This window comes from Polypterus senegalus, chromosome 1, assembly GCF_016835505.1.
Source record: "Polypterus senegalus isolate Bchr_013 chromosome 1, ASM1683550v1, whole genome shotgun sequence".
Taxonomy (NCBI): Eukaryota; Metazoa; Chordata; class Cladistia; order Polypteriformes; family Polypteridae; genus Polypterus; species Polypterus senegalus.
In genome coordinates, this window is record NC_053154.1 from 273,195,870 (window position 1) to 273,222,279 (window position 26,410).

General features: G+C 36.3%; 1 protein-coding gene across 4 annotated transcripts in view; it reads left to right on the forward strand.

The window, feature by feature from the left end:
- zfyve27 (zinc finger, FYVE domain containing 27) overlaps window positions 1–26,410 on the forward strand; it is a 156,859-nt gene that overhangs the window by 73,454 nt on the left and 56,995 nt on the right. For 2 of the 4 annotated variants that reach the window (XM_039774425.1, XM_039774445.1), the window contains exons 8-9: window positions 19,946–20,017; window positions 21,535–21,555. In XM_039774425.1, the coding sequence (XP_039630359.1) occupies window positions 19,946–20,017; window positions 21,535–21,555 (93 nt within the window). The remainder of the gene's footprint in view (window positions 1–19,945; window positions 20,018–21,534; window positions 21,556–26,410) is intronic. The other 2 variants (XM_039774434.1, XM_039774454.1) reach the window with 1 other exon arrangement.

The window sequence follows — 26,410 nt, forward strand, 5'->3', positions numbered from 1 at the left end:
TTACAGCCACATGATTGGCTGTTTGGAGAAGCATACCTTTGGTATTAAAAAGCTGGTGTTTCTATTAAAGTGGCCACTCACTGTATACATTTACAGTCAAATCTCCTTATTCAAGATTCATGATGCTACAACTTATTCTTACAGCATCAGGTGATGGAATAGGAAATAAGCTAACATGGCATACCAGTAACCCACAGGGCACGGACACTCAAAAATTTACTAATGGTTAAATTCTAAATTGTGCACAATTATTTGCAAATTACTTGATATGTGTATTCAGTGTATAGGTCTAATTATTAGCTGATTTTTTTATTTACAACATTAGCAAATGTTTTGAGATGTAGTAAGTCATCAGACTTTAGATGTTTCCAGCCTTAGAAACCCTGGAATGTAAGTAAAAGTTGTTCTCCGTTCCTGGAATACATGATATAAAACTGAAAGTCTGTCTCAAAAATTTTCAAACTTAAGTGTCACTTAGATTCATTTCAAATGAAATCGCTATACCTCAGGGGTACAGACAATGCAGCAACAGTAAGCAAACATATGTTACAGTCGACATTACTATAAGTTGTTAAGAGCTAAAATGCACACAATTGTAAGTAAATGCAGTGTCATTTTCAGAGGTTTTTGTTAGCCTACATTGTTATGGTCAGAGCTTGGTTCTTTACATAGATAAGTTCTGAATATCTAGCACCATTAGAAGTGGCTTGGCAGTCTAGGAATACACATACTTTTCTTTGATGCTTCATCTGTCCCTTACTTAAAATGTAAATATAGCTTTTTTAATCAATCAATCAATCAACATTTATTTATACAGCACATATTCATACAAAAAAATGTAGCTCAAAGTGCTTTACAAAATGAATAGAAAAATAGAAGACACAATAAAAAATAAACATAAGTCAACATTAATTAACATAGAATAAGTAAGGTCCGATGGCCAGGGTGGACAGAAAAACAAAAAAACTCCAAAAGCTGGAGAAAAAAAATAAAATCTGTAGGGGTTCCAGACCACGAGACCTCACAGTCCCCTCTGGGCAAACTACCTAACATAAGTCAAACAGTCCTCTTTGTATTTAGGGTTTTCATGGAAGGACCTGATGATGATGGTCACGTAGACTTCTGGCTTTCATGCATCATGATGCTTTGAGTAGGTGGTGGTGGCGCAAGAGAACCTCCCTGCAATAATCCAGTTTTTGCATTGGTTACTCATATTGTACTTTTTCAGAGGCCTGGAAGCTCTGTACTGCTTTTCCAATTGGGTGTTTTTTTACACTAATAAAATAAAATCTGTTATATATTGTCTAGTTGATTAACTTCTCCCTATCAGCCCACAAATTAAAAAACCTGTTCTAATTCTGAATACCTATAACTCTGTCAGGTAGATCAAGTGCGCCTCACTAACTTACACAGACCTCCTATGAACTGATTGTTGTATATTTCAAACAAAACATCTAGTAACCAGTTACGGCACACTGCACAATAATGTGCAGTGAATACACCTGACTTTAGCATTTATAGTTTTCATACTCTTTCTCTGTATGTTTAGCATTCATTTGCTCAGAGGTTGATGCACTTGCTGTTTCCTGAGCAGCTCTTCTTTTCTTTACCCTAGTGGCCTGCTTCTTCTTTTCTTTCATTGGCAATCTTTTCGTGTTAAAACTGATTAAGTCAGTGTTTGTGTTGCAATTACTTAGTACGTTTTCCTTAATTTTTCACTTAAGCTTGCACTTAAGTCTTCAATCTTTCTCAAGAATGATTTAAGATATGAAGAGGTGGGGGAAGTGATGGCGAAGGTGGTAGGGAATGAGAATGGCGCCCATACGCATGCGCTGCATGGCCACCCTGCTGGCTGCTGCTGAGAGCTGATTCTACAATAAAATAAAAATAAAAAGAGGAATAACCTTGGAGGTCAATCATCACCCCGAAAACGGATAGTAGACATCACATAGTATATATTTACGAAATTTCAGGTAAATAGTTCAAACGGTTTGTGAGCTACGGGTGATTTAAAATCTTGGACAGACAAACGAACAGCCACGGTAGCGTATTATATTAGCAGATGTTACTAAAAAACTGTAACACGTATAAATCTAATATTACTTCATTTTTTTGATTACAGTAAAACTCAATTTAGAATGTGGCTGGCTACTTGGGCACTGGGGAAGTGCCAGAGTTAAGTACTATAATTTATTTTCCCATTGTCAGGCTATAAGACTGCTTCTTCTAACAGAAGGCATCCAAAATTTCAAATGGTATGAAAATGCCCATTCAGTATTACCTAATTTTCATTAAGGCACACATTTTTGTTTTAGTTATCCATTATCCTTTCATTTTTTACCTTCCCTTGGCCTACTAAAATTTAAATTTTATTATTAATGGGTGACTCAATATATATTATTGCTTCTGTACATTCAGACTGTGTGTATTTATTATTTTTCAAGTTTCTGAGTTCCTACATAATTGTAGTAGATTTCATCAACCGCTTTGTGTACTAACTCTGCAAGACACTGTTTTTGTTTAATATGTACAGTTAAGTCCATAAATATTTGGACAGAGACAACTTTTTTCTAATTTTGGTTCTGTACATTGCCACAATGAATTTTAAATGAAACAACTCAGATACAGTTGAAGTGCAGACTTTCAGCTATAATTCAGTGGGTTGAACAAAAAGATTGCATAAAAATGTGAGGCAACTAAAGCATTTTTTAACACAACCCCGTCATTTTATGGGCTCAAAAGTAATTGGACAATTGACTCAAAGGCTATTTCATGGGCAGGTGTGGGCAAGTCCGTCGTTATGTCCTTATCAATTACGCAGATAAAAGGCCTGGAGTTGATTTGAGGTGTGGTGCTTGCATGTGGAAGATTTTGCTGTGAACAGACAGATGCGGTCAAAGGAGCTCTCCATGCAGGTGAAAGAAGCCACCCTTAAGCTGTGAAAACAGAAAAAAAAAACATCTGAGAAATTGCTACAATATTACAAGTGGCAAAATCTACAGTTTGGTACATCCTGAGAAAGAAAGTAAGCACTTGTGAACTCAGCAACGCAAAAAGACCTGAGCGTCCACGAAAGACAACAGTGTTGGATGATCGCAGAAGTCAGAAACCCCTTCACAACAGCCAACCAAGTGAACAACACTCTCCAGGGCGTAGGCCTATCGATATCCAAGTCTACCATAAAGAGAACACTGCATGAAAGTAAATACAGAGGGTGCACCGCAAGGTGCAAGCCACTCATAAGCCTCAAGAATAGAAAGGCTAAATTGGACTTTGCTAAAGAACATCTAAAAAAGCCAGCACAATTCTGGAAAAACATTCTTTGGACAGATGAAACCAAAATCAACTTCTACCAGAATAATGGCAAGAAAAAAGTATGGAGAAGGCGTGGAACAGCTCATTGTCCAAAGCATACCACATCATCTGTAAAACACGGTGGAGGCAGTGTGATGGCTTGGGTGTGCATGACTGCCAGTGGCACTGGGACACTAGTGTTTATTGATGATGTGACACAGGACAGAAGCAGCCGAATGAATTCTGAGGTGTTCAAAGACATACTGTCTGCTCAAATCCAGCTAAATGCAGTCAAATTGATCGGGTGGTGTTTCATGATACAGATGGACAGTGACCCAAAACATACAGCCAAAGCAACCCAGGAGTTTATTAAAGCAAAGAAGTGGAAAATTCTTGAATGTCCAAGTCAGTCACTTGATCTTAACCCAATTGAGCATGCATTTCACTTGTTGAAGACTAAACTTCAGACAGAAAGGCCCACAAACAAACAGCAACTGAAAGCTGCTGCAGTAAAGGCCTGGCAGAGCATTAAAAAGGAGGAAACCCAGCATCTGGTGATGTCCATGAGTTCAAGACTTCACGCTGTCATTGCCAGCAAAGGGTTTTCAACCAATTATTAGAAATGAATATTTTATTTCCAGTTATTTAATTTGTCCAATTACTTTTGAGCCCCTGAAATGAAGGGATCGTGTTAAAAAATTCATCCCACTGAATTAAAGCTGAAAGTCTGCACTTCAACTGCATCTGAGTTGTGTGCGACTTGCCCGGACACCACCAGTCGGAAGCCACATCTTTATAAAAGTCACATGTTTATTTATCCCAAATAAACAAAGGTTTACAGTTCCAAACACCACACAATGCACACAGCTAATTAATCACCACAATAATGCTTCTCTCTCTCTCTCTTTCTCTAAGTCCTTGGTCACCTGTCTCCTCCTGGGAGCTTCTTCCTGCTCCCACTCCCGACTCAAGCTCCCCAACTGTAAGAAGGAGGCCCCTATTATTCCTGCCCAGATATGCTCCAGGTGGCTGATGACGACCTTCCGGCAGCACTTCCTGGTGTGGCGAAAGTGCTGCCCTTTGCACCGGAAGCACTCCGGACGTCCCTGGCAGGTTCATCCGCCATCTTGCCTGGTGTGGCGGAAGTAACAGTTCTCCAGGTCCCAAGAGGCTTGAGGCGATGGCCACGGGTCCCAACAGGCCAGAACCTCTTTGCTTCTCTCCCGTGGTCCTCTTCTAATCCAGGGCAGTTGCTCCCTCGTGACCCGGAAGCTATTCATGTCCATTTCCGGTCCTTCCAGGCATCCCGGCCAGGTAAGAACCCCAGCAATCTGCCACAGTTGTTTAATTTAAAATTCACTAGCCAACCCGCAGCGTACCATATGCCACATAATCAGGCAGGGAGAAAATTAACATTTGAAAAATCTGTAATGTAATAAATCAGCAAGAAAAGCAAGATTGTAACAGTGCACGGAATGAACCAACACACAATCGTCCGTGACTGAAAACTGCCGGACTGCCATCGCGCCTTCTCCTGCCAGACGGAGGGATGGGGGTGCACGGCGCTCAGGCGCGGAGGGTGGAACGGGAAGAGAGGAGAAGGACGTCCATTCAGCTCCCTCCGTCATGCTAGTCTGCTGATTTCTCGTTCAGTATGCACTGCCTGCTTGTGTGCCCACCTCCAACTCGTCACTTGAGTCGTTGTCGTCTTTGCACAGTTAAGATGCACCTGTGACTCACGTAGACATTTCATTGCTCTGTGCGGTTTTGGCTGCTTTTCTATATATAATCCACCAAGACACCCGACCACGGTACTAGCGAGGTGGGAGGGGGGTGTGTACAAAGGGTAGGGACGTAACCAGTGGGAGTGTATGAGTCGCACTTAGTGGGAATTCCACAGTTTGCAGCCCGAATGGGGTTCAACGGCTTACCCACGCCTCTCTGCGCCGGGTAGACACACGCTCAGTCTCATGCATAATTATTAATTGAAAGCTAAACACTTCTGGAAAGACACGGTTGTCTAAAACGGGTTGGTGTGAGAATTCAACATTAAGTGAATGAAAAGATGGAACTCTGGAGAGAGCAAAATACAACACAATAATGAACCATTGGCATAACAAACGCCGCATAATTATTTACTGATGGTTGAACACTTCTGGAAAGACAAAGTTGTCTAAAAAGGGAGGGTTTAAGGATACAACAGAAAGTGAATGAAAAGATGGAACTCTGGAGAGAGCAACATATAATTGTCCGTGAGTGAAGAAGACGCATGTTTGTCGCGGATGCAAATTGCTGTATGTAGCGTGTAAAACAGTTTGCTATGGTGCACGCATTCGTGTGTCGTAACCGAAAAGTCGGTTTTTAAAGACTGCTTACTTCATTGTGTTTTAACCTCAGTTGTAAACGATTGTTTTAATGATCCCATGGGATACCCCTCGCAAACCGTTTTACACGCTGCTTATGGCGATTCACCTCCGCGAGAAACATGCCTCTATGAACAGTCAACGTGGCTCGGAGGTGCATGTGTGGCCTCTACGACACATGAATACAAATGACACCGTTTTTTCTGTGTCGTCGCCTCCGAGTTGGTGGACGTGGCTCTGCGAGTTGTCGTCGTATCCAATGGTCTTGGAGTTGGTGGCCGTGGCTCCTTTCTGCATGCGCCATAGGTGTCTTACTTGTCGGTGGCTTAGTGAATCCACACTATATATAGATTGTGATAATTTACAGAACCAAAATGAGAAAAAAGTTGTCTCTGTCCAAATATTTATGGGCCTAACTGTATGTTTCAAGGTAAAATGATGAAATCGGAAACAGTTTTTAAAGTTTAATTAAGTTTATTCTTAGAAAGTGCATTTCCACTTACATACTACATAATACCAACAAACTACAAACAGAGTTTAGTTAAAATAAACACCATAAGGCATGTGCTGCAAACACAAAATACTATGTTGAAACACTAAGAACAAATCATGCAATATTTACACAAATATATAATATACTGGAATGTTTTTGCTAATAAAAAATCTTTAGTTATTTGGAGATTGTAATGCATCCTTTAAAAAAGTAGTTTAAAATAATATAAAACTTAGCAAGTTTTTTAAGATAAAATGAATCCATCCATTTTCTTAGTCCCTCTATCCAGTAAGGGGTTTTGTGAGCTCTCTGTCTAGTCTGGCAGCATTGGGAGCATGGTAAGAATTAAAACTTGACAGATGTGAAGTCTTATGCAGGACCTATTGGGGCAATTTGTAGTTGGCAAGATCCTAACCTGCACATCTTTGGGATGTGAGGTCTTTTCCATTCTAAAAGCGGGCTACATTTGATGTTTGTACTTAGTTTTTAGAACTGCTGCTAAAAGTCAGTTAAAATATTCTTTGTCAAGTTACCGTGTAATTTAACCAAGCTCAAACCCCTCTGAGATGTAGGTACTGTACCTTTCCAGCTCTGAAGGAGAATCTGACGAGCTATCTCCAAAATCAACACGTGCATCAAGGACATTTTGTTACAGCACATTTACAGACAGGTCTTTGTTGCCAAGACAGCCATGAATGTTTGATTATTTCCAGAAATTTGTAACTATGGAATTTTCTTGCCAGATAAGTAAGGATGTTACACACATCTTGACTGAATGTAATTCTCAGTGCACCTATCCATCAGCTTTAGCTGAAGTTTCCAATGTTTTGGAAAACAACCATGGAATAAAACAGTGTTTATGAAGTCATCCAAGGTATTTGCAACACTCAATAACAGTAAGACTATGGTAATCGGTAATCTTCAACTTATTTTGTGTTATGCATATGTGTACAGGTTTATATCAAATCAGTATTACTATGGTGATCACTTCTTGATGCGTCACATTTTGGTAAGGCAAAATCATTTCTTCGTAATGGCAAGACCATTCCGTACAGATTCTTCATAACAAATATGACTTGCTGTACTAATGCTTTCAGTGTTGCCAGAGACCCCAAATAGTACCTGTTTACACACCTTTATTTATAATACCATAGCTCTAAGAGACAATCAAATAATTTTGTAGAGAATTTCTGCTCTCAGTCAGAGTGCATCTTAATCATCAAACTGCATTGTTTGCCATTTTATCATGTGTGTTTAATATTTTTTTGTTGTTATCTTTATCTCCTTGTAAACAAAGAATTTTTTGCACATGTGTCATATGGCACTTAAGTTGAGGTTAAACTGTGGGGTCTGATGAATGGTACCCTTTGATGTATTGAGCTCTCATGTATTTTCATATAGTGAACTTGTTTGAAATATGCTCATATAGGCATAAAAATGGAAGTAATGTGAGCATTTTCTTCCGTTTCCCTTTCTTGTTTAGTTTGTGAATCACTTGTCATGTCAGCTTGATCTTTTTAAGTGGTGGCAGTGTGTCCCCTTTGTCAACAAGACTAACCATTGTGTTCAAACTCGTATTGGTCTTTGCAACCAGGACCTTCTTGGGGTCTTTCATAAGTATGGTTACAATAAATTTGTGCCAGTATCCTAACTTGTATGTTTCATTTTAGTTTATAGCTAGTAAGAATCTGGTGTAACAGCTTGCAATTGCAAAGCTTGCCAGAAGCAAAATAAAGTAAATCAAAACTGGAAATGTCACCTGGGAATATAAATTAATCTGTCTTGACTGGAAAACTAAAAATATTGTTAATTGTTGCATATCCAGAAAGAGCTGAAATATGCAGGAATATAACATATTTCACTTTGACATGACAATAAATGAATATGTTTTTGTCAATCTGTTACTGATGTTTGTATTTTGAGGATACAATGGCCAAGTGAAATGTATGGTTTTTGAGACTGCTGTGTTTAAAGCTGCCTTATTTTGAAATGTGAATATATATATTAGCTTATGAACAAGGCATTCATCAGAATATGCTGCAATCAGGATTAACAATTAAATTGCATTCTGGAGGTTAAAGTATAGGATTGATTAAATTATGCATGCAGGAGGATTATTGGAGTATTCAACAACTTGTCGTCTGTCAGGTGAAAAGTGTCTTAAAACAAAAAAAAACAGCTCTTATAGTTTTATATGATTCATAAATGGTATGTTTCAGACTGAGGTGGTTTTTAGATGACTGCAGCCCATTTTGTTTGTGTGGAGATTACCTATTCTCTCCATGTCTTCCTCAGGTATTGTCAGGGTAATCCTGTTTTCCTCCTGTTTCTCAAATATGTGTGTATCTCTTTAATTGGCAAGTCTAAATTTGCACTATAAGGGTGTGAGTGAGTGGGGCCCTATGATGGACTGATACCATGTCCAGGGCTGGTCCCTTCCTTGTGTCCAATGCTCTCAAGATAGGCTTAAGCCTTCTATGACCATGATTTGGACTGAGTGGTTTTATTATATAAAGTATAATAATAATTTTATTATTAAAACTAACTTCTTTTGTGTTGGTTTAGTTTTGTAGTACACATATTTCAGACAAAAATGTTAAATGGTGCTTGCAAATTGACCTCAGTGTGAGTAAGTGTAGCAGTGTGCTTGAGTGGGCTCTGCAATGAGCTGGGGCACGTTCAAATTTGGTCCCTGCCATGTGTCTCATGCTGCCAGGACAGGCTGTGTCATTCTGTGACACTATACTGTAATTTAATGAAATGGATTCTGTTCAGAAACATGGATGATTCCTTGGATTTTAAAATCATATTATTGGTTTTTCAACAAATACATGCTTATAAATAACACACAGTCTCATGGTTTTCAGTAAGTTAATGAGATGCAACAAGGCCTGTAGTAAAGTGAATTGATGGTAACTATCAAATTTGGACAGCATGTTATTGTATGAGTAACACTTTTTTTATTCAGTTCTTAACTAGTGTTTATCCTCCTTTAACACCAGGGTATACCCGTAATACATATCTTGAAGGCATAATAGTGGCCCAGACAGTTCCTTCTCTGTATGGGATTAGTAAGTTATCTAATGTAATAAATTTCTAGTTACTTAAGATTGTAGAGCAAACCGCAGTCAACATAGTAAAAAAATGATTTAAATTACAATAAGTTAAGACACATGTCCTTGAGAGGGCTTAAATAAGAGCTTGCTTTGCTCTGTGTATAGTTGCCTGTTTAATTAAAATTGTATGAATGTTAAAGTGTCTCCTTTCAAGCTGAAAACCTAAGGTTACATGTTTCTAATTAAATTGTGGGACTGCATTGTGTGTCATAAATTGTGCAGTTGTCAGCAAAGCAACTTTTAAGTAAGGTTAAGTAATACTAGGAAATTTTTGTGATGCCTTTCTGGGTGGATAGCCATCCAAAATGATGATCGATCCTTGTCACAATATATATTATGAAATATATTGTCAGACCACTAAGGGGTCACCAGAAGAACAGAAAATTTAGTGGTGGCACAGGATAGATTAACAGCCAACTGATGCCAGGCATTGACTGTTGGAAAGCTTCTGTGCTAACCTGTATTAGGTAAATGAGGTCACAATGAACAGTTAGCATAATAACTATAATGAGTACCCTGGAAGGGAATTGTACCAGTTACATTATAAGAAGATCATCAGATAGTGGATCATTGGAAGGAAACCTGAATAATTATTCTGGAGCAGTATGTGACAACAGGCATATCTAAAAAAAGAAGTGTATAGTCCTGCTGAGGACCAAAAATATTGAGCAGCTTGAGATCTACTGTTGGAATATACTCCTTCAAATAAAACTGATCAGTTGTGTGGTTGTTCTAGGGCCATCAGAAAGTACTATAGTATGGCAGTCCTGGGAATCTTTAGGTTGTACGTTACCAAAGAAGTTACCTCAGGCTGTGGTTTTAGATAAGCAGAAACCTGCTTCTGATTAAAGCTGAACTCACAATGCAAGAAAAAGAAAGTTCAAGAAGTGAAACAAGGACATTTTGTGGTAATTAGAAATGGATAAGCTGGCAAACTATTAATTACACCAAGTAAGTTGAGGTTAGCCCCCTGTGGTAGAGCAGGCAATCATTCTTTTTGATGTTTGTTTATTTGCTCTTCTGTGTTCTACTTTTGTTGATTCTTAACTTTATTGTTATATTTTTAATTAAAACATTTTATATACTTTCAACTACCTTCTTAAACGTTTGCTTTGTCCTGGCATGACCTTAGGAGGTTTGCGAGGTAATACTTCTTGTCCTGCCTTATACCCCTTATTCATTTCATGGATAAAGATGCAAGTTTTTTTTTGCTTTTTTTTTTTTAAGGTATTTTATGTTCAGTTTAAATGTAAATGTGCCACTGTAGGAGACAGAGGGAGAACACAAAGCAAAATATCAAAAAAGATACAACCCAGTACAAATATTGTATGCCTCAGCTGTGAGGGGTAAAAGCACATACGTTTTCTCTTACCTCAGTGTAGACTGTAGCCAATACCTTTCTACCCTTTTCTTTTTCATGATGACATTTACCCTTGTGTTAGAAATTAATCTGAGTCTGCACTATTTCTTGAACTTTAGTCCCACCTGAAACTATCTTTTGCTTAGCATTACTAACTGTGCTACAGTCACATGATGACAGGGGAAAGGAAAAATAAAAAACATGACCTGAACAAAGTGTTTCACTTTCGCATTGGGTTCTGTGCCTCGTCAACACCTTCTGCTAGACTGTCCTTACCTGTATGTTTACAGCTTAGTGTTTGGTGACCTTTTTCTTGTGTTTTTAGTTTCAGTTTTTATATAATGACTTGGATACGTTTACTTGTACTGTGCTTTGCTGTTTTTGGATTTTTGTGTTTTAATTGGCTAGATTGCTGTGGTTAGAAGTTCTTATTGTGCATACCAACTAACGTTTGTGTTTCCAGCAACAATTTCCATTCACATGATGCTACTGTCCTTTGACTCAGCTTTTTCTCTGGGGAAAACCGATGTCACAGTGCAGTGTCCTACTATGTGGACACCACTGACTGGCATGTACTTGACATCTACACTTATGTTGGCCATCTTTATATGGTGGATTTACTATATTTATACCAGCATTGCTGATGCTAGTAAAGATGCAGAACCCTACAAGCATCTACACCCTCTGGCAGCACATCTGTGTAGGTTACCTCATGCATATTCCAAAAATATAAAATTTTTTACTTTAGGATGCAACCCACGTTGAACTATTTTTTAAGCTCAGCTATATATAAATACTATTACTGCTTATCTTGGGATAGATGGATAAATAATATACCAAAAGAAACATGTGTCTCTAAACAAGTTTATGCAAATATTCCATGCCAGGTACATAAACTCCCTTTCACTGACGCATTATATTTCTCTCATTCCATAATCCCCTCTCAATACTTCTAAAACCCTACTCTGGACATTAGCCTGTCTGTGTAGTACCTGTATATTACAATTTAATTTAATTTTAGGTAGTGAAGCATTAGTTTAGACAACCCAGGAATAAATTGTGAAGCTTTCACATTACCTAATGTACAATTTAGACCAAGGCAGACTTTATTTACTCATAGTGACTTTTCAGATAATATTTTCCTTAATTTTTATCATTGTTATGAGCATTCTGCCACGGCATCCACTCAATTTCCTATACAGCAACACTCTTTGAAAGTACTATTTGGTGATTTAAATTACTTAAACAAGTGCTTATCATGCATTATAATGGGAGTGTTGAGTTAAAGAAAAGGTCAGATTTTAACCCTTTCAGAATAATGATATGAGTGCAGGGGTCATTCATCTCTTAACTTTACTAGCATGTTTTTCTCTTAATATTGATCAGTCTCTATAGTAGTAGAGACCTGCTATTATCTTATTTACTGTACATCCATTAGATTAGAAAAAAAGGACAACTTGCAGTTTATTCTAAAACTGTCAAAGCAGGTGTACAGCAAGATTTGCCATTAGCTAAAAGAAAATATATTCTCTGGCAATGTTAGTGAAATGAGCTCATCTACTATTTTCTGTCCTACATCTGGAAGGGGGGACTGCTTCCAGACAAAGTTCTCTGAGGATTTTCTCTGGCATCCATTGTCACCCCATCATTTAATCAGCAGCTACTTTTTGACCATAAAAGAGAGAAAGCTTTGAACTTGGGGTTCACAAGGTTACTTTCAGGCAGTTGACTTTGCATCAGAAACTTAGCAAAGCTGAGAATTGCTTTCAGATTTAAAGCAAAAAAAAGAGAAGCTTTACTGATTTTAATATCTTTGATCAAGCCAATGTCCCAGATTTCACACATTGTGCTTATCAACATTTACATTACGACTGTATTTATTTACGCTCTTACTATCAATTGCTTACCTAGAGAAACGTTCAAGTCCCTATAAAGTTTTGCATGACTTTAATGAATTAATTGTATCATTTTTATGCAATATATTATTAGTGCATTGTCCCAAACTTTTAACTTTAGGTATCTTGCTATAAATCTGGAAATAAAGCTTAACTTTCACTGAATCAGACATATTAGAGATCATCACCTAAAATGTAATTACATAAATAATAGCAATTTTTTGATAGTAATAGCAAGTCAGTTTTATGTAATTTCTTTTGTAATGCCATTTTTTTTTATACAATATAACACTAAAACACATTTCGCAGAAAGATGTATTGAGCTAGAACAGAATTACAGTAATTTAAGTGATTACTCCAGGTAACATGGTGAGCTAAAATTTGAATTTCAACCTCACACTTTATAATTTTACATAAGCTGTCTATTAATTTAGCTTGTTATCCCAATTGCAGAAAAATTTGATTGCAATGTACAAGCAAGTGAGCCATCCTTTGCAAAATGTTTTTTTTTAATTTATTGTATTAATTTTATTACAATCCATACAAAGCAATCAAGTTTTTACAAAAAGAAAAATTAAGTTAAGAACAGATAAAACTGAACATCACACTGTTGCTTCAGTTTATCTAAAATATATTGAGCCTTGTTTTAAAGGTTCCCTATTTCAAAAGGCCCGTGTTGTTGAATGTGAATGGTGCTCAGGTAGTGACAGGACTGATGATCATGTACTTCAGTCAGGATCCTGAATTCAATAAACTGAAATAATAGGGAGCTCCATTCAGCATATTGGGATACTCTTCTAGATGGCAGGATATTGTACTTCCCCTCTACAATATGCCTGGCCTCATTAGCTTGTCTGGAACCCACCAGCTTTTATTCGTAGTGTAGATGTTCTGGATCACCTGAGACTGCTAGAGAGAAACGGAGACAGGGAAGTCCTTATAGAAGCATTTAGGTCTTCTACATTATATCTGGTGCTCCAGAAGCATGTTCTGAGATAAACCTGGAAATGATAATTTGCCATACCTTAAAAGCCCCTTCTTCAAATTAGACTCTGTGCTTGGAGTCAAAGTGAGAATTTCACAAAGGCTCAGATGGTAGAAGAAAATAGAAACAAGACTGGAGATGGCACATAAAGAATTTAAATAGGGAATATTGTTATTGTATTTTGGTTAGTGAATCTGCCTCTGCACATACTAGGCATGGCTTGTTGGTGTTTAGATACACCCAGTGTGAAAATGTTTTTCTTTCCTTACTCTTTATTTGTACTTTCTAATCTTCAGCATCTGTTTGTGTCATCTTTAATAAAGCGCTTTATAAGTTCATACTTTCAGCCTCCTTGGGCCATCTTTGGGTTCAGAGACTGCTCATATAGTCCATAAGAATTTAATCCCAAGTTCTTTTCAACATATAATAATTGATTTTGCACTATGGCCATCGTTTTTCAGACTGAAAAATATTGTAATTATGTATGTTGTCCCACATAATAATTAAAACTTGCCAAGAAAATTTTTATTTTGATTAAACAATAAATATGTAAAAGAAACAAATACTAATGTAACAAATATAATAGACTCATTTGACTTCAAGGACAAGTGTGAGAAAAAGAAGCTAGTATAGAAAATTGCATTGTTGTTAATATTATGTTGCTAGTTCCTGAAACTTAGTGTTTGCCCTGCCTTTCTCCTTGTGTAGACATTTGTCATTCTAAAAGCAATAACAATGACCAGCTTTCAGTCAATATTTGATCCTGCCAAAATGAATTTTCTTCCTCCTATTATCCATGTATTATGTCCACTGTACAAGAATTTTGGACCAGATCCTAGCATGGCAAAACTGAAGTATTTAATTTATTTCTTAAGAATATTCTTGTTTCTTGATATGATCAAATTATTGCAGGGGTATAAACGCTTCTAGCATTATGCAAGAGAAATATATTATCATGCCTTTTGACAGGATATGGCAACAATTTTATTTACCATGTTGTCTTCACTAGCCAGACTGGAGAGCAAAAAAGGACTATTTGCTTTAAAGGGTGAGTATTCTTTTTAACTTACTGAAATGATTCACATCTGAGTGGGTGTTTTTACAATAGCAGCTATGGTTTCAATCCTTGTTCCCAATTTGAGTTCTTTTAGTAAGGATAGACACCATAAAAATGAATAATGATTGACAGCTACAAGCATGTTGGGCTGTGGCTAAAGCTGATGCTTCACGTATCCATCCATTTAACTCTCAACCCTGTCTCTCTGTGTGGTGAATGCATTTTCTCTTTGTGTCTGTATTAGTTTTTTTCATATCACCAATTTTCCTTTCACATCCTGAAGATTTAAGGTTAATAGGAGACTTCACATTCTTCCAATGTTTATATCTGAATTTGTTCAGTGCATGTTCATTGATATTTTTATTCCAGGTTACTGTAACTGTTTTGAAAAATAAAGGTTGAAAAGTGATGAAAAATGAATGAGTGGTTAAGGACTAGTTCTTCCTCTAGTGAAGGTCTTCCTATAATACAACTACACTACATATTTCTCTCTCTTATTTCATGTTGCATATTTTGACTGCCTGCAATGTTTATAATGTGCATCAAAGCAGAAGGTAATCTTCATCTCATTGTTCCCTTTCTTGGTAAACAGAGTGAAAGAGTGATTGGTGACTGTCAAAGCAAATAGAGCAGATAGAGGGGAAAACAAGAACTTGCTGGCTAAGAATGGAAAGGGTTTCTATTTTTATTGGTTTGTGTTGTGACCCAGAATAAAGTTTTTAATCTTTTATTTAAATATGTCTCTTGTCTGTATCCAAACCACCTGTATTGTGAAAATGTTCCATCCGATCAATACATTTTTTCCATGATACAGATATATTGCGATCCATTCTTCACAATACAGTGTTCCCATGATGTGAAATCTTCATAAAAGAACTGTACTGTATTTCTTTAGTGTTCCTTGTTATTAGACATTCATAAATCAAAACATTGCAAAATAAATTCAAATTAGTATGTAAATATGCAAGTTTTAATATATATTTGCATAAGCTTTTTCTTTTATATTAAAATAAAATAATCATAAATATTATAAGGCACCAAATGACCTCATAATTTGGTAATTATGAAGCACCAAATGACAGTTAAGCCGAAGAACTTTTGCAGGTATTTAACACTGAAGGACTATAGCTCTCTGATGTTATGGCCATGAGAAATGGCTCATTAAAACAACAGGCACAAATATGCAACTAGACACAGCTATTTTTACATTATTCCTTATGCCGTGTTTTCTGATTGTCTTCCACTGTTGCGGGCTGTCTCTCTCCACAGTCCACTGCAGACCACTATCTTTTTTTTTTTTAACTTAATTTGATTCTTATTGTGGAAATAGGGGGATGTTACATTATAATGGTATATAATTGAATACATTGAATCTGAAAGTCTGCCCTCAGCTTAAATCTATTGTTTGCAATTTGCATCTCTTTTATCTCTTCACTTTTACTGTAAGTGTACAGTTTTTCAGAGCATACTCAAGTTTTAGCAGTGATATAGAATGTGACGCTGACCTAACATATTGAACTTGATTCATCCACTGAGCCTTGATTAATTACAAGAAATTAATATGTTTTGTCAGCCAAATGTTTATAGAAAAAGTTAAGATTGTTATTTAAATTGGAAGGATGGAATCATCAGCAGAGCCATTGTAGATGATAAAATTGCAAAATGAAGGACTCAATAATGAGTGAAATGAGACAAGTGTACAAGTAGCATAAATATAGTCAATGCAAAAATGTGTCATGGGAAAGAAGAAAAAAATGATATTCTAGGTGAAAGGTTAAGCACAATAAAAGTATCAGTCTAATTAAGTTTTACACAGAGATGATACTGTTGCATGCATGGGATGGAGAATGTACTGAAGTATAGGCAGAGGCTTTCAATTATGACATATTTATCAATATTTTTTTCAGTGTTGACCAGCATCTCATAATTTTGTCATTTAGCCAAATGATGACATCCTGGAAATTGGAAGTGGAGTCCTAGATAACAAGATTAGAAAATAAATGTATAATATTCCCTCTCTCTGCTGTAATAAGACTAAAGTCTGCTTGAAAAAGAAGTTGTGAATCTTCCAATGATTTCCCTTCAACATGGTAGCCTTTATTCAACGTAATTTGGTGGTGTGAAAATCTTAAAAGTTTAACCATAACAAGCGAAGCCCAGGTGAGTCAATGTGGCCTTCATACACCCTACATCCCCGTGTTGTCTGAGATAAAGCTTGAGAGATTTGTGAATGTCTTGGGCCGCATTTGATCAAGGTAGTCCATCATCATCAAGTTCTTCCATGTGAACCCTGAATACAATAAGGACTGATTGAGATCATTTATGTTAGGTAGAATGCCTACAGGGTGCTGGGCAGTCTCGTGGTCTCTAAACCCCTGCAGATTTTATTTTTTTTCCTCCAGCCGTCTGGAGCTTTTTTTTTTTTCTGTCCTCCCTGGCCATCGGACCTTACATTTATTATATGTTAATTAGTGCTCAGTCATTCTGTTTTCTTATTTAGTCTTTTTTTCTCTTTCTTCATCATGTAAAGAATTATGAGCTACATCATTTGTATGAAAATTTACTATATAAATAAATATTGTTGTTGTATCTTGTTTGTGTCCAATAATTCTCTGGCTATCCTGAAGAGTCCTGTTTTCTTCATCAAGAAACTTTGTCTTAAGCAAGATTTAAACTTAAAAGTGCACTTTCATCTCTTTTGATAAATTATACTGGACTCTACAAAGAAGGTTTCCCTGATTATTGTTATTTTTTTATTTTAAATTATTTCATTTTGGACTCAAAATTAGTAAACCTTTCTTGTATAGTCACTTTCGTAGCATTAATATGCAGCATCAGAAGGTTCTTCCTGGAGTCCCACTAACAGCTGCTATCATCACTGATTCTTTTTTGGTGAATCGTGAGTTGTTGAATTGTTTCTGAGCTCTGAAGAGCACCTACCTTGAGCTGTAAGTCAGGATGAAAGTTCTAAAAAGTTTATTTATAACATTTTTGAGAATTGATTGAAATTTGAAATGAGGTGATCAAGCTCAAAGTGATTGAGATGGGAAAATGATTGAGAGAGTCTGGAGAAGACCTATGAATAAGGAGACATCCACAGAGTGTTACATGATCTGTTAAAGACTCCAACTTTATTATTTAAGAAAATAATGTACATCTGTGGTAAACACCATTAAACAGCATTGTTTGTCTACATACTGTGATCCATTGAAAATTGCTACAGTATACAGTAGATCTAAGACAGTAGAATCTTGGACAAAAAATGTAGTGTGGTTTAGTATCATTTTGTGTTGTATTTTTATTATACTGTTTCTAACTGGCCCATCTAAGTGTGGATGTGTGCATGAGTAGGTCTTATCCAGAGATGATTTCTGCTTTGTGACTGATGCTGCTGGGAATTTCTCCAGCCTGCTACAACTGTGAAGTTTTTAAAACAGGTTTGATAATGTTATGTTATAATTTTTAACTAGTGTATAGTTCTTGTGATCTTTTTTTTCGTGAAAATATGGTAAGTAGGGATGCATTTTTTGAAAGAAATAAATATTGTGAATAGATAAACTTAGGACTGATAGAAACAAATGTGATGAAAAAATGCAGTATGGTTATGAAGGTTTTAAAACGCATTCAACAGACAGTAAAAATTAGGTGTTGTTTAAATCAAATTTCCAATCCTACATAAAGAATATTTAGTGGTCTGTTCAGCCTGACATGATTGAAAGCAATTTTTAATAACCTGGAACTTGGATTTATTGTACTTCAGTAGAGGACTGAAAGCACAGATGCTTTCTGCCAGAAGGAATCGGCACAGAAGAAATGGCAAACTGATGGAATGTTCTTGTTAAGAAAGTTATTCTAAAAGCCACAAAGGGTGCAGGTGTTTTATACAGAGGAAATGTAGACTGCCCTTTTGGCCCCATTTTTTTAAGAACAAAAAGTGTGCTTGCCTAATATATGAGTTGGCTTCAGATTAAATGGTAACCTAGTCAAAATACTGAAAGAATCTATTTTGTTTGTATTAAAATAAAAAATGGGTGTGGTATATGTCTGGTTGTTGCTATGTGACATCAGAGCTTTGACTTTGGAGTTCCGAGTAATGATGAGAGTTGAGATTCTTTCCTGTAACTCTCAACAGCAGTTAAAATAATTAAAATTACTTTGCTTTATAATCCATTATATTGTATACAAAATAAGTGTAACACTTAACAAGTAAGTGGTTTGGATTTATAAATTGCCTATGATGAAATTTATTTACAAGTTCAGTCTCAGTTGATGATATGAGATTTTTTTTCCTTTAATCAATGTCCCCTTTCTCAGAACCTGTTACCCCTTTAAGGGACTTCAATATCTGGCTTTTGCAGTGTCCTTTTTTCCTTTCATTTTTCTTTTTAGGTCTTCTTCTCCTTACTCAAATGGTCAACATCTCGAGCTCATTTTAATATATGCTTCTCTTTCCTCCTTGTAATCATTCCACTACATATCTTATGCCTCTTTTAGGTGTTACTTTCATTTTCCTGCCTTCTATTTCTTTTCCACCCTCCATAGCCACACCTAAGTGTAACCTTTCTTCTCTGTGTGTACCACCGTTACTGCTTTTCTTCTTTCTGCGCACTGCTTTTCCTGATTGCTTTAGCCAACTTGCCATTGACTCCACAACCAGCTTTATCTCTTCCTCCTTTTATTTTTCAGTTGATGCTCTCTGTCCTTTTATTTTCCATCCAGCTTGCACCTGTTTTCCTTGTACACATTATACTGCTTGAAATATCCATTTATGAAGGAGTATAGTGTAGCCAAAAGGGGATGTACATGGTCAGGAACAATGTTTAACCATTGTATGCCATTTAAATAATGCTCACTTGATATTAAGAGGCTTAGCTGTCATTGGAAAAACACGATTATACCAACAACGCCTGTTTACTCTGTTGGCACAAGACAAGATACTTCAGTGGATTCATGTTATTTTTGCCATATTCTGAATTTAACAACAGCATGTTGCAGCTGAAGTTATGATTTGTCAGACCAGATGACATTTTCCATATGTTAGGTTGTCCACTTTTAGTGATCACATGCTCACTCTATCCCTATCTTTCTATCTTCAACTGATAGAAGTGGAATGCAGCATGGTTCTCTGTAGCTGTAGCTCATCTTCTTCAAGGTCCAAAATATTATGCACTGCACTGTTATAAAGAGCTGCCACAGACTGTAAGTTTTTTGTTTACTGCACTGTCCACTGCAAAGTCAAGAGAAAAATGGCAACAACTTCATCCATGACATCCAGTGCTAACAACTATTCATCCATGACACCAGACAGCACATGGGTTTATACACACATACTGTTTATGTATAAAGGATATATTTTTGTTTTTCTTCTTCTTCATTTTACAGGATCACTCTCCCGGAAGTTTTGAGGAGGCAGAAGAAGCAGAGCCTGATGATGAATTTAAAGATGCAATTGAGGTAGAACTTGCAACTCCTTCAGATTCATTACAACTATCTTTTATTTTTTGCATTAATTTTTGAAGTTGTGTTATTCTCCATTCCTTAAAACTTCAGTCCTCACTTTAAACTGTCAAGTCTTTGTAAATTATTATATTGTGCATTTAGCTTTTACCACACACTAAAGGCTGGATGGGAACTGCTTTAAACAGACTGTCATTTAAGGTGAACTATTTTGTAGTGAACAGCAGTCATGTTTAGAGGATTTAATGAGAGTACATACACTACCTAACCTTTCAGCCACCTCAGATACTGAGAGTTTTCCAGGTTTTATGCTCATTTTGACTCAGTAAGTTTTGTGTGTCATTAATGAGACATGCATTCAGATGAAATATTCCACTCATGAGCATGAAGTTTTTAATGAATTTTCACCAAAAAAATTATCAGGAATGCTTTATTATTCGTAAGCCCATGTATGTCTTTATATAAACAAGTTAGAGTGTCATGTAAAAAAGTGATAATGGAAAATTTCATTTGTTTATGAGAGAAACAATTGTATCTACTTCTAATATCACTTTTAATTTTACTGTTCCAAAGGAGAAACAACTGATGTTGCCAGTAAGTCTGGAATGAAGGCAGATAAGTTTTTCTATGCAGTAGGATTTAAATATAAATAACTGAAAATGAAGAGATACAGCCTGTTGAATTGGAAAAACCAATGAAAATAAAAAAGTAATGTTTAGATAAACAGAGTTAAAGGTGAGAATATCAAATTGCAGGCATAAATGTCAGTTTTGATTTAAATGAAAATTGTCTTTGCCATATAAAAATTCATAGAACATACCAAACTCATTGCATATAACTGAAAATATTGAAATTAATTGTTCTACATCCTTTGTGAAGTTAAGCTTATTGAGGATGTTGGAAGCAGTTCCTCTGTCATATAAGCAATAGGGATATAATAGTCATTCCTTACAAAGAATGCACTGTCTTCTTTTCTTTTGTGTGATTAAACTGAAGTTGAAAAATAGTAATATAGACAAATCAGTTCCAGCACGTTTTTTTGCTACTTTCATATACCATTAATAGACTAAGCAGAACAAATTGTCATGTCTGTTGGATGGACAAAGTGTTATCAGGAAGGTGAAAGGTCCCCTGTAGATGGATGGCCTGGAAATTAGTAAATTTTGTTTGAAGAATCCAAATCTCCAGATGTGTCAACAAATCAAGGAGGCAAAATATTGAAATAGAGACAATTGCTTGTCACCAAAATAGATCATTTGGAACGTTGAACATATGTTATCTTGGTGATTTCTGAAATCATGATAAGCTTGCGCTCTTTTGCTGAAAACTCTTTGCTATTATTTTTTTTTTTTTGTAAACTAACAATAATACATCCAAATATCTAGTCCCATATTGTTGTTTCAGACCCCTTTAGAAAAAAAGAAATGTAGGAATATAGTAAATTTTAAACAAAATACATAATGTAGAAAAGTGATAAATATGTGTTTTCCTCTCTTGTTATTTTGCTTTCAAAGGAGCAGCAGTTAATTTTACAGGTTGGTATCAAACAGTCTTTTATATATAATACAGATAAGGGACCCTGCTAAACTAGCTGCACTGTTTTTGAGTCCTTTTAAGTTATTTTTGATCTTCTTTTAGTTAAGTATATGCAAAATATTTTCTTAATTAGTACATCTTGGTAGGATGTTAGACAGAAATAGGGATGAAAGCTTTTTGTGTCTTTACTGACCAATTGTAGCAATTTGTTTATGTGTGTGTAAGTTGATATGTCTGTGCCTGACTGAGGCCTGGCTATCTTACTGCCCTGAGGATATTGCCTAATGGGTTTCCCAGGCAAGTTGTGTCCTGAGGGGAAAAGCACATTCTTCTCCTGTATGCTCTATGGTCTATGAATTATTGTTTCCACTATTTATGCAGGTGAACAGTCACTCTGATTTATAAGACTGATATGTGGAGGCATGAATTCACAAAACTACCCTTTTTTAACTGTGAGAATTTCAGAATGAGCATATCAGTAAATTGGGCACAAGCAGAACTGTTTCAGAGGCTCTGGGATCATTCCTTGGTGTGAAATTTCAAAGCAAAGTGTTACATGTCCCTGTATATTAGATTTTAGATCTCTTTATGCAGCGATTAATGGTTTGGCCATGTGTTTGCAAAACAGCATGCAAATTAGGCTAAATAGTTTATATGAATATTAAAACATGAAGTTGTCTTCTATATTGTACATCCAATTCACATAATACTATGTGTTTGTAGAAGGTTTAAACTCTGTGGTGATGGTGTGGAAATTTGCCCATATCACTTAGGAAATTTTTGGGCCATTTTGAAAGCTGAAGTAGTTGCATGCTATTGTGTGAGACATTTTTTACTGAAAACAATATAATCTCAAATCTCACTAAGTGCAGAAAGAAATAATTTTCATTGTAGCTTATATGTGTTGAAAGAATATATTCCATATACTCTATATTTATACATAGATGTCATCATCACCATCATCGTTAGGAGTCATCCTCTTGTAGGGTCCTAGCTATCATGCCTCTCCACTTCTCTATGTGATCTGCCAGTTTCTTTATATCTCCCTAGTGATCCACATTAAACTATTTTATAATGTCATCACTACAGCTGTTTTTTTGGCCTTCCTCTTCTCCTTTGTTCATTAATATTTCCATCCTGTAAGTTTAGCATCATATCTCCTACTAAACTGCATATGACATGTCCCGCAGAAGGCATTTTTCTTCTTGTTGTATCCTTGCCGTAAAGCATTTTAGTGCTTGCACTCATTAGCATCTCCATATTAGTCACATTGTTCTACCTTACGATCCTAAGCATTGGTCTATAGCACCATAGGTGAAAATGTAGCTGAAGTTTAAAAAAGAAAAAAAAAATTGTTGTATTGTTTTGTATCTTTAATTATCAAATATTCACAGTGTAAACTGAATGCTGTAGTGTGGCTGACGGTATGTGGCCTTGTCATACTCCTTATCTGATTCAGAAGAAAAGGGATATTCTGTGTTTAGTTCGAATGCATGCTTTCTCACGTTAGTATTGTTTTTATAATTATCAATTTATTTTTTCCAGTATTTATCATCATCTCCATCAATTTATCATGTTTTTATTTTGTCAAAAACCATCTGACAGGCGATAAAACAAAGGTACCGTAGATCTTTTTTCTCACATTTAGGTTCCATATACCATTGGTAGCTGAAAAATTGCCATTTTACACCTTTTCCATTTCGAATTCATACATGGCTGTCTGTGAGATTTCTTTCTATTAAAGGTGTAATTCTGCTTTCTGTCTGGTGCTTTCTGTCAAATGCCTCAATACGTCTGAGGCATGTGAGACTGCACTGATTGCTCTGTATTCATTCCATTCAGTAGCTTTTCATTGGTTCAAAAATCATCCAGGAAATTATTTGGCATCTATTCTGTTATTAGTTCTAGTCTTCTTTTCCCCATTTTCTGTGGAAATTCGGCACATATTTAATTTACATTACATTACATTTATTATCAGGCATAATGGTTTTATGTTGTCTGTATTTCATCTCCACAGGTGAGTACTACATCATAATATTACTATTACGTTGTACTAAATCATATATTACAATAACATAATAGTACTATATCAGTGAAGACAAAATAAAGGCAATCATAATGAATACAGATAAAATACCTGCCATATTTAATTATATGATTAATTAAAGTTGTCAATTATATATCAGTATCCTTAGACTGATTCAGATAAACACTTTCACAAGGACAATTATTATTGTAATTCTTGGCTTATTATTGACTGAAAATGCACCTGACCCTTATTCTTCACATTGTGGTTGGTGAGCCCACATGGCATCTCTATGTGTCTTTTTTGGTCTGAGCATGACCCGGCTATGTGAGGTGTTTGACCACCTGAAATTCGCTGTTGAACAGTACTCTCAGGCCTGACTCTAGGAATGGGTCCAAGTTTTCATGTTCCATAAATGGTACTCATTGATTTGATCACAATTGACATTGGTAAGACTCACATAGGCCTAGAACATATCAGAAGGGTATATAGTTTAGCTGACCTGGGTAATTCTGTGACCTTTAGAGTGAAAATGATGATTATGAGGTGTTAATGGCCTTCCTGTTCCAGATTCTTTCTAGTGCCAAAATTCTAAATTATACAGACTGGTTACAGAACATTTAGTACATGTGGGATACTAGCATGGGTACCCTTAACTCACTAGGTTTGGAATAAATTCTGGGTATGATTGCTAGATAAATTGTACACATTTCACTGACTAAACCTACACTTGGGAACATTCTTGTTCCACTCAGTTGCTGAATCTGACAATAGGTTTTACAATATCTGCATCAGCATCCCAGGTTGTCTTAAGCAAGACCTCTGTCACACACAAGCTCCTGAGTGCATTGGAGGACATATGGTAACACTAAGGATTTATAATTTCTTCACAAAGTTTTTCACAATTTTCACTTTTTTTCACAAAATTAACTAGTTTCATTTGAGAAGTCTGCTATTCTTTTTTCCGATACAACCCAAAATACTATATTAATTGACTATTGAAAACACTGATAACAGAAAGAAAGAATGGACAGAGTCACAGATGATCTGAGTTTACCTTCAATTTACCTTTCATGGATGACTGGGAGACCTCAAATTAAAATTAAGTATATATATGAGTGAGTTCTGAGCATAGACACAGCAAATACATTATGGATATTAATAGAAAAATAAATGTTTAGATGTACACCTATCAATCCACACATCCATTTTCTTAACTTGAGTTTCCTTCTAAAGGAACAAATGCCTATGTTGGCAGCATCAGTCAAAGGTAGTTTTCTACATTTTCCTATTGCACAGCATTTTCTCACATGTTGGCTTATACCAAGACTGTTTAAAGTCACCAGTAACCTCATGTTGTTGAAATGAGTGGAGAAATCGCAGTGCCAAGCAGAAGCTTGAAGTCTAAAGCCTTCAACAATGATTTAGATCAGGGGTGCCCAATACGTCGATTGCGATCGGCCGGTAGATCGGAAAGGTAGTGCAGGTAGATCACGTTGCATTAAAAAAAAATTTTTTTTAAACGTTAGTCTATCATATATCTTCCCTAAGGCATTTGTCACTTGATTGACATACAGGGCAGCCAGTCTGAGATCTCTTTTCTTTTAACACACTGGTCATCCCGCACGCACGATCAAACACATGAGATACTGCAAAACTCTGGCTATCTAAGTGATCTAGTTAGCCTTCCAATTTATATCGACTAAAGAAGGGATTTAAAAAAATTGTTAGTTATGAGCTGGATGTGGAATTGAAAGAGGATTTTTTTCTCTCACAATGTCACAATCGAAGTGCGTTTGTCTGATCTGTCAATCTATCAGTACTATTCCAAAGAAGGAAATGTGGAAAGGCACTTTCGAACTGTTCATAAAAACTCGAAACTGATTTCCTTCCGAAAAGCGATCTGAGAAAGAGAAAGGAGACTGAACTAAAATCGCAGTTAATCGGACAGCCGTCATTTTTCACTCGGCTGAATTCAAAAGCAAAGGCAGACACACCAAAGCATTCTTCCAGGTGAGTCACTCGATCATTAAGCATAAGAAGTCCTTCCAAGATGGAGAGATGATAAAAGATGCCTTTGTTGAGGCAGATGGCTAGGGAGAAATTCCTGCTGAGATTTCAAGACCCCTCGCCGGGGAAAAAAGGGTTTCTCCTTGTCATTAAAAATGCAGAATACAAGCAACTTAATAACGATCAATGGCTGCTAGAACTGGCATTTTTTTTCCCATATGACCAACATGTTGAATGAGCTTAATTTACAGCTGCAAGGAAAAGAGAAAACCATGGTCAATACGGTTAGCTCAGTTAATGCTTTTAAACAAAGAATGCAACATCTGTCCTCAAAGCTTCAGCTTTTTGATTTGGGGAACATCCAAAAACCTCGCGTCAGAGCTGGAATGGAAGGTGTGTGCACAACTTGACAGTATACACTACACCGAGCAGATCGTCAGTCAGACTTTATCTAATGGAATAAAAGTAACGATTCGAGTGTTGCCCAATGTAACGGAGTAAGAATAGCATTTCTTCTTCACAAATGTACTCAAGTAAAAGTAAAAAGTATGGTGCAGTAAAATTACTCTTAGAAGTATAATTTTTTTTTTAAAGTTACTCAAATAAATTTAACAGAGTAAATGTAACTTGTTACTACCCACCTCTGATACTCAGTATATAGTGGTATATGGCTGGCCAGTCATCCTGGCCAATACCCCCAGGCCGCCAGATGGAGCCCTCCCTGCAGCATGGAGGTGCCCTGAATGCCAGTAGGGAATCATGGACATTGGAGTTTTCCTTCACAGCCCTGCTGGATACCCTGGGGGCCACCAGAGGAT